The 9891-nt window shown below is 29.8% G+C and overlaps 1 protein-coding gene across 1 annotated transcript; it reads right to left on the bottom strand.

Annotated features, from left to right (window-relative positions):
• Positions 1-4373: 4373 nt before the first annotated feature.
• LOC136083435 (uncharacterized) lies at positions 4374-4772 on the bottom strand. Its single transcript, XM_065802835.1, has one exon. The coding sequence runs from the start codon at positions 4770-4772 to the stop codon at positions 4374-4376; it is 399 nt and encodes a 132-aa protein (XP_065658907.1).
• Between the last annotated feature and the right edge of the window lie 5119 nt (positions 4773-9891).

The following is a 9891-nucleotide window of genomic DNA, read 5'->3' as shown; positions in this document are numbered from 1 at the left end:
TAATAGAAACCATATAACAATATTAATCATAAAACAATATTAATAAGTAATTATGACGGTAACAAATATGTAAATAAAAAGTTAAATTTATTCCTTTACTGGAAAAACGTTCCGAAAGTAAACAGGTTATGCTTATAGAAAACTTAGATACAGACTAAATTACAACGAATTAGTCATTATCGTCACAGAAAAAAAAATTTTTGTATTAAGTATTAATCAAACTACGCATAAATATTAAGCATATCTGTGTTAAATAAATTCGTAACGCCTGTCTGCCTGAAACAACAAATTCAGAATTAAATGTCAAATATGTTAGTTTATTCTACAAAAAGAGTGTTAATGTTTTTAAAGAGCAGAAATAAATTAGTAAAAGAGACTTGTTTCTCTTTTAGCAAAGAGAAACAAGCATAAACAAAATTGACTTCAATATTTTCATAACACTGCACTACTTTTTTGGAATAATTGATGCCAATCTTTGGCTAAAATAAGATTGTGCTTTTTAATTAAAACAAGAAAAAGTCGTTTTTTCAAGTATTCAGTCCCATATAGATCTGATTTCAAAGGTTGGTTTGTTATAAAAGAAGAGCTTTTAAAACCACAACTGCATATAGTCTGCCATACTAGGATCTTGGGAGCAAGTTTTTAATTCAAATGCACTTAAATTTGTCAGAAGCTTTATAACGTTTTGGCTTAAAATAGAATTGATCACCTTGAAGCATCGAGTGATCTTTTTTACAGTATGTTTCATTGTCTTCTAAAATGCATAAATTTATTTTCGTAATTAAGTTTAGCTCGTCCAATTGCCTTGGTTTCTCCATCAAGCGATTTTTTTGGTATTCTTTTCTTTTAATATGCTTTCAGATTTTTCATTTTGAATACTCTTTGAACAAAGGATCTACTGCATTTAAACTACTTGTCTAAAGCTTGTTGTGAATGAGTAGGATTTTGCCTTGTTTTTGAATTCGGTTTCACAGACTCTTTACTCGACACAGTAAAAACTAATGCTCAGCAGACATAGCAAAAACTAAAGAGAAGTAAAACTACACCCTTCCACAAAAAAGAACTAATTATGTAAGCATCATTATAAAAAAAATTATTACATTTAATAAAATGATTTTTAAGAAAACTTTTTTTATAAATGTCCAAATTGCAACCAATCATGGTGATATAATCTCACCATAAAAATTAATCCCTAGTGTTTTAAATCAAAATCATTATCACTATCTTTACCTTCATTATTTAGATCACAGGTCTTTATTACTAAGATCACAGGTAAGTCAATATCCATTAGATATCATATAGTATATAAAGAAGAACAGTATAAGGTTTGTGAAGCAAACATTTGCTTTAAATTCTTCTTATTTTATTTGAATTTTTTAAAAATCTGTGTAGTGGTAAACCTTGTCTTAATAAATTGTAAAGAAAACTTATTTACTGTTTAAACTTTGAGTTGTGATTTTCACAGATGCAAGAAAAGATTTGAAATTACATGAACTGGTAATAATAAAAAAATATCTAATTTCTACAGAAAAAGTTTAAACGGCTCTATAGCAAACTGAAAAATTTACATTAAATAGGGTATTTTCCGAATGTCAACCCAAATGCAAAACTGGTTAAAAATATTAAACGAAAAATCATAAAATGAGAGCCTGTGACAAAACACTAACTGCTGTGTCAAGTATTTAAAAGCTAACTAAAGTCAAATCTACAAAACTTAATAACTTAGTAATCTTGCCTTCGACCATATCAATGAGACAACTTTTGAAGACTTTGTCAAATACTTGGGTCCAAAGCTTCATGTGAAGTCAGCCTGAATTATAGTTAGATCAAAGCTTCCTCTTTATTATTCATTAGTAAAGAAGACAGAAATCAACAAGATTGTAACAGATCTCAAAGATAATGCTGTTAGAGTGTCATTTACAATTGATTTGTGGTCGTTGAAAGTTAGCCGTTTTTAGAAAATTTGGTTATTACATTAGTAATGGGATTTTGTCAATACTTTATTGTGAAGGCAATAACATCAAATGAATAACATCGAATAGTCTGTTAAAAATAAAATAAAATTGGTGAAATAACAAAAAATTGCAAGTTGGTTATTCTTGTGGTGTGTGAGTGGCTAAGCATCCTTAAAGTAACGCTGTTGATGCATTTAAGTTGTAATTTAAACTGTTATCCAGAATCCGTAAAAGTAGCATTAACCAATAAAGGATCAGAACAGAGTTTGTCAGGATGAACAATCAATGAAAGGATGATTCATCTAGTAAAATTAGTAATTAATTCATTTGTTTGAACGCTTTTACTTTTATATTTGAAACATATAATCAAACTTGGTTATAACATTGGTTTAAAAAAAAAAAAATCTGCACACAAAACACATTTTTTATAACCGAGTTTGACAAAAGTGTTAAACCAAATTTTTCCAATTGATTTTAATTGGAAGTTGACAAATTTTTGATTTACAATTTATTATACAATTTTTTTTGAATAATAAATGTTAAGACCTGCTCAAAATCTAGCCTGATAATGATTAAGTCTTTGAACGAGTATTTTTTATTAAATTTAATTTATATTCAGAACTAAAAATTGTTAAAATTCTTTTTTCCTAATAATTCAAAATTTTATGAATAATAAAAAAATTTAATTATTTTTTACAAATTGTTGTCATTATTAATTTACTTGTCAAGATTAAAGAGATGGCTTTTTTTATATATTTGTGTATATTTTTACTCTGAGTAACAACCTGCCATCTGCCATGTGGTGTCGAAACTTTTCAACATTGAAGAACACCTGAGTTCTAAACTTAATACGTCATCAAACCGCAAAGAGACCAAAGTGTTTTCTAAAACTCTAAAGTCAACGTTAGAAATGAGATTCCCGGTTTGTGGGACCAAAAAAATGCTCCATAAAGCTTGTTTTTGGTCCCACAAACCAGACCTATGGTTATGGAGCAATTCTCCACCCATTTTACAAAGAACTCACATTTCCCAATATGAAAATGCGACTTACAGGGAAATGATTATGCTGATGATCAAGAAGACTAAAATTGGGCCAGCCCAGGACTTCAACCAATGAATTCTTGAGGATGTTGATGAGGAGAACTTGACAATGAAGATAAAATTAGGAAAGTGGAATTTAAAAAAATTGAGAAAATTTGCTTTTTGAAATAGGAAATCATTTTATTTAATAATCATATTTCTTTAGAGCTGGAATAAGGTCTTATCAATCGAGCAAGCCCACCTAGTCACTGTTTTTATTCAGCCATTATACAGTTAGAAATGAACAGGTACCTCAACTTGACGGAGAATGAAGACCTACGCAAAGATCAATAAAAATGAAGCAAAGTAGAATGCTGAAGAGAATCTTTTTTTGTTGGTTTGTTTGTTTATATATATTTTGCAATTTAAATACTGCTACCATATCAAAATGTATACATATTTGCATGGCCGGGATAAAAAGAAGACATTAGTAGTCTTATCACTAAGCCCCGTATTTTTACATTGCCAGCAATTATTTTATAAGATATAATTTTTTTTTAGTACCGTCAAAAATTACCTGATATTTAGTTTAAATTAACAAAAGCAAAAAATAAAAAAGGCTGACACAATTTATTAAAAGACAATAAAAACCTTACGCTGTACGAAGAAAAATTAAATAAAAGAGTTGATTTAAAATAAAAAATTATAAAAATAATTTTTCGTTAAATATCTTTAAATAAACGGTTTTGGTTTGAAAATCTTTTAGCCTTTCATAATAAGGAAATATATTTTTATATTTTATTTTATATTGTACTTATGTGTTCTCGCTACGAAAAATTTTGGTCTAGAAACACTCCTAAGTACGCGCAAAAGCCGTCTCTTTTTATATGACAATTATCAATATGGAAAGTTTTAAGAGAATAGTTTTTTTGTGTGGAGTGTATGAAAAAGAGTGTATCTAATTTTACCTAAATTTAAGGATGGTTTATTTGACATAAACCAATCAGTTAAATTTGTGAGTTCCTTATTGACTGTTTTAAATAAGAGATCGATTTTAGGGTAGACCAAGGGAATGCCGACACCTAATACAATTTAATTTGAATAACTTTTTCTAAGTTAGTTACGATTTTGGGAAAGTACCTAAAGATTTGTCCTAATTTCCTGCATCAAATTAATATGTAATGTTTTAAAAGCACGGTGTCGGTATTTCCCAAGCCACCAAGGTAATTGTGAAACCACTTTGGGGTAATACCGACATTAGTAATTAATAAGACAATTATTTTACCAAACATGTTTTATTGTTACATAGAGTAAATAAACGTCGTATATAATTGATATTAACAAATTAAGACATGTTAACTCTGTGAGATACAAAAAAAATCTTTTTCAAATCAATGATTAATGAGTAGGGCAAAAGTCACAAATATAGTTTTTAGGGGAATCATAACCGCTACAATCTGCATGTGCCCATTTTCCACAATAAACACAACGATACCAGAGTTTAGTTTTTTTTCCATATTCACCACAAACTAGACACATCTCAGTGTCCTTTGAAAATAAATCATTCCCGTAGTCAAGCTCGTCATCATCACATAGTTTTTCATCAATATTTTTCTCAGAAGTTGATTTTTCAAAAAAAATTTGTCTTTGACACTTCTTCTTTGTTGTTTTTCTTTTAGCTGCTGACTTGTTTTTAGGATGGGTGTTTATTTTAGTTTTCACGATTTTTCTAACATTGCTAGACCTATTCTTCAAGAGTTTAAGTTTGACTTTAGGTATAACCATAGGTTTGTCCATAAGTTTTTCTAGTCTAAGCTTGGCTTTTACAACTTTAATATCTTTTCTTTTTAGCTTCTTTCAAAACTGCTTTCATTGATTTCCTGTCATAATTATGGAGTTTCGCTTTCTGTTATTGCGATCATCTTTATTATCTGTTGACAAAGATAGAAGGGGTGAAAAATATCCCAGAGTTTCTTTGAAACATGTTGGGCTTTGGGAGAGTTTTGGAACAGCTTTTAGAACTGTGTTCTGCTTTGAAGAACAAGCTTTTTGGTTAGCATAAATCCCTGTTAAATTCAAGCAAGCAATTTTCTTACGCACAACCTTCTGATGCCCTGAATGCTTTTGAGTTTCAGTAGCCGATTCATTGGTGGTTTCTGGGTACATAGCGACAGATTGATATCTTGAATAGATTCCATGTTGGGTGATTCATCAACATTTTCGTGGTCGATTATGACTGGTTCTTGATTCGTGTTCTCGCAGATAAAATCCACATCACTGAACTTTTCTGGATTGTAAGGGAAAATACCGGATTCAGCAAATCATGAAACCCCTTTCTCCATTTTTGCGACATTCATGTAGGGGAAAGTGGTCTAAAACGGGTCCTTAAGGTGAGATGGGCCCTATCAAATCTCTTGCTTGGACAATAATTGTTATAAATTTAACTGTAAAATATTGTGCAGCAGACTATAAACGTTTAAGAAAACCATCCGTAAAATAGTTTTTTTCATTGTTATCTTCTGGCAAAAGGAATATTTGAAAGTAGTACTTTTGAAATTTTTTTTGAGCTAAATATTTTTTACTATGATCGTAAAAAACACTTTTGTTTATTGTGTTATTTTGATACTTTTTAAAACTTTAACATGTTATCTTTTTATTGGCACAAGATTTTTATGAGAATAGCCTAACAATTTATGTTTTTCACTAAATATCAATAACACACTCCAAACCGGTTGAAATTGGCCCCGGGGCCCATTTCCTCCGTGCAATTAGCAAGATTTTACGGCAAAATATTTCAGCTTAGTGTCAGTTAAATAAAGAATAAATTGGCAATATTATAAATGTAGTAACGGGTTTCATAAATATTTTTATTTCAAAAAGGTATTTGCAACGACTTCCTTTGCTATTTTTTATTGTAATTTAAAGCAACAGCTATGTATTTGTATTTTTAAAAATTTTTTATTCATGTCATTTATTTACATATATATTTGAATATTGATTATAATTTGTAATTTTTGTGAAAATATGTAAATCTTACTTAATTATAGATTTGGCAATATTTTTTATCAATCCTTATTAAATAAAATGTATACATATTATTTAAATATATAATATTGAACTGAATCTAAATGTTATTTTATACTTTGTGTCTTTTTAATTATATTTTTAAAGAGTTTGTAATATATAATTACAAGATTATATATAGCTCTCTATATATTGTAATTATATTAAATATAATTACAATATATAGAGAGTTATAAATAGTTACAAAAAAGTTTTAGTGTAAAATGTACATCCTAAGACGTTTTTTTATAGTTTGATTGAATTGGACTGATTTTATAAGCTTTTTTCTATCAATTCCTCTTGTTTTAGATATGGGAAATATGTAAGAAAAACAAAAAGGCAGTTTTGGAGTGAGAGGTCTATGTCATCAGCTTTGAGGCTGTAAGAAAGAAAGAAATGGGATTAAAAAAAGCATGCAAGCAGTTCAATGTACCTTGCAAAGAAAGTGTAGACTTAATTTGAACTTTGTACAAGCCTCGTTGAAATCACTTGGATCAGTAAAATGTGTGTTTTCTATTGAAATGGAAAATAAGCTGCCCAGCAAGCACAACCATACGGGACCCACACGGGAACGATCTGGGATGTCAAACGGGAACCGTACGGGATTTGGCCGCGGGATCTACACGGGAACCATATGGGCAGAATAAAAAAAAACAAAAAACTTTTCGGCTGCTTTTTTCTTTAGCCCGAATTGACCCCAGATTTCTCCCAGATGTGTTTAAAATAGATTTAATTTATAGATTTTTTTTTTTTTTGATTTGTTTATAATTTTTATTGTTTATAATTTATATTTTTTAGAGTTTGTTAACAAACTCTAAAATAATGTAAATTATAAACAATCATTATAAATAAGTATTGATATTTTAATGTTTGGTTCATTCTTAATAATTTAAATGACCATTTAAATTGTGTCAAAGTTATTATTTATATAAGTTGTAATGGAAAAGTTTAAAACACAAGGACATACATAAGTATACTTATGTATGTCCTTGTGTGTGAAACTTTTCCATTACAACTTATCTACATAATAACTTTGACACAATTTAAATGGTCATTTAAATTATTAAGAATGAACCAAACATTAAAATATCAATACTTATTTATAATGATTGTTTATAATTTACATTATTTTAGAGTTTGTTAACAAACTCTAAAAAATATAAATTATAAACAATAAAAATTATAAACAAATCAAAAAAAAAAAAAATCTATAAATTAAATCTATTTTAAACACATCTGGGAGAAATCTGGGGTCAATTCGGGCTAAAGAAAAAAGCAGCCGAAAAGTTTTTTGTTTTTTTTTATTCTGCCCATATGGTTCCCGTGTAGATCCCGCGGCCAAATCCCGTACGGTTCCCGTTTGACATCCCAGATCGTTCCCGTGTGGGTCCCGTATGGTTGTGCTTGCTGGGTGGTGACTCATATCAAGCAAATGGAAGCTATGCTTTTTGGTTTAACACCTCAAGTTTTGCGTAAAGTTGCCTACCAGTTTGCTAAACTTAACAATCTTCATAAAAGGTTCAGTTCAAAAAGTGAACAAGCTGGTGCTAATTGGTTTCATGGATTTATGACTCGACACCCTCAATTATCTGTAAGACCACCAGAGCCAACTTCTGCAGCAAGAGCACAGGGCTTTAATCAAGCCAGTGTCGGAAAGTTTTTTGATTTATTGCAAGCGTTGCAGGAAAAGCATCACTTTTTTTCCAGATTGTGATTATAATGTTGATGAAACAGGCATTACTACTGTTCCAAATAAGCCATCAAAAGTTGTTGCTATTCGTGGAAAAAAACAGATTAGATGCCTAACTTCTGCTGAGCATGGGCAGTTGGTTACAGTGGAAATCTGCATGAGTGCTTCAGGCAATTTTGTGCCACCTCTTTTTGTTTTTCCAAGAGTTCACATGAAATCTGAACTAATGGATGCTGCACCGCCCAGTTCAATTGATGTTTGTCACCCATCAGGTTGGATGCAAAGTGATATATTTGTTACTTGGTTCATGCACTTTGTAAAGCATACTAACCCAACAGAGCATGAACCTGTTTTGCTAATATTAGATGGGCATAAAACTCATACTTCAAATCTAAAAGTAATTAATCTAGCTCGTCAAAATAACGTTATTTTATTGTGTCTTCCACCACATTGTAGCCATAGACTTCAACCTTTAGATGTAGCTTTTATGAAGCCTTTAATGACTTATTATGCACAAGTGGTTGAAAATTGGCTGAGAAATCATCCTGGACGAGTTGTAACAACTTATCAAATAGCCGAACTGTTTAAAAATAGCTATTTTCGAGCAGTATCTGCTATCATTGCTGTTAATGGTTTCGTTAAGACTGGCATTTTCCTGATAAATCGAAATGTTTTTACAGACAATGATTTTGCCTAAGCACTTTCAACTGATGTTCCTCTGCAGTTGCTCAATAAAAAAATAACGTTAGAAGATGTTCCTGGTCAAACATTAATCTTGCCACAGCAGATTCTAGACATTGCTCAAAATGAGGATCTGCTCATTGAGCTTCAGGCTTCAAAAGTTGTAACACCAGTTGTTAATCACGTTCTGACACAAAGTCTCAATTTTTCAGAGCCAGTTGTTCCACCAACAGTATCAAATAAAAACCAATATTTTCCCTTGAAAAAAGTTTCTCCTATTCCAAAGTTTATTACTCCTCGAAAAAAAAAATCATCAGCACAAGGGCTTACTGCTGTTTTGACAAGCAGTCCATACAAATATGATTTGGAAGAAAAGCAAAATATAAAGACAATAAAAATGTTATTAAAAGAAAACCGAATGTTATTAACAGAAATCAAAAGAGCAAAAGAAAAGAAAAATTACGAAAGCCAAAAAAAGACCACACTTCATCAAAGAAACTAATAAAAATAAAAAACCCAATAAAAAAAGCAGTGTTATGTGCTGAAGATTTGAACAATAAAGATAACTAATCTTTACCGCTATAAGTAATAAATAAAACTAAGGTTTCGTTTTTTTAAATATATTTGAAAAGACCACTTTTAATTTTTGTTGAGCTAAATATTGTATTTATGTTTATTGCAATTATAAAAAGCACTTATGTTAATTATATTTTTTGATATTTTTTAAAATTAAACATATTTTCTTTTAATTTGCACAAGATTAGTTCGAGAGTTGTCACTTCAATTTAGGCACATTGTACATTTTGCCTCAGTTGAGTTTACTCAGAGTCTCAAATTTTAATGTGAACAATCAACAGAAGATTATGTACCATCAATAAATTACAGTCAATTTTTGTTTAATAATAAGGTCTTATTCAGAAATTAAATAAGGGGCCCATTTTAGGCTACCTCAAGGGTGAAACGGGCCCCTAGCATCTCTTTGTTCAACGGTTATTTCCTAATGAAAGGCATAGACACACCTTTATTTTTTTGATGTTAAATTGTAGAGCATAGATTGAATTTCCTGAAAAATACTTTGTTTGTAATTTTCGGTTGGTTACAGATAGCTGATTCTATCATTTTTTGAAAAGATGCCCGTTTTAGGTCACTCTCCCCTATGCTTCATTAAAGATGGAAGCAATGTTGTTCACTATTATTTTCTGGAAGCGGTTATCTCTTAAGAATCTTTCACACTGCATGTTAAATGCTTTTTTCAAATGCCCATAAAATGATAAATCCAAAAGCTGTACGAGTGTCGCTTAGAAAAAACTATAACATTGTTACAAAACTTACAATTTTAGAGTATTTGAAATATAATTTATTATAATGATTTGTATATATTCGGAATACAAAATATTTGAAATTTCAGAATTTGTAATTTTTAAAAAAATGATTTTTTCGATATTTTCTACTATCGGACCACCTTAAATATTTTATAAATAA

This window comes from Hydra vulgaris, chromosome 08 (assembly GCF_038396675.1).
Source record: "Hydra vulgaris chromosome 08, alternate assembly HydraT2T_AEP".
Taxonomy (NCBI): Eukaryota; Metazoa; Cnidaria; class Hydrozoa; order Anthoathecata; family Hydridae; genus Hydra; species Hydra vulgaris.
The sequence above is the reverse complement of the archived record's forward strand: the minus strand, read 5'-3'. Positions and strand labels throughout refer to the sequence as shown.

Coding starts and splice junctions, on each gene's coding strand:
- LOC136083435 (XM_065802835.1), bottom strand. CDS start 4,772: ATGGACAAACCTATGGTTATACCTAAAGTCAAACTTAAACTCTTGAAG.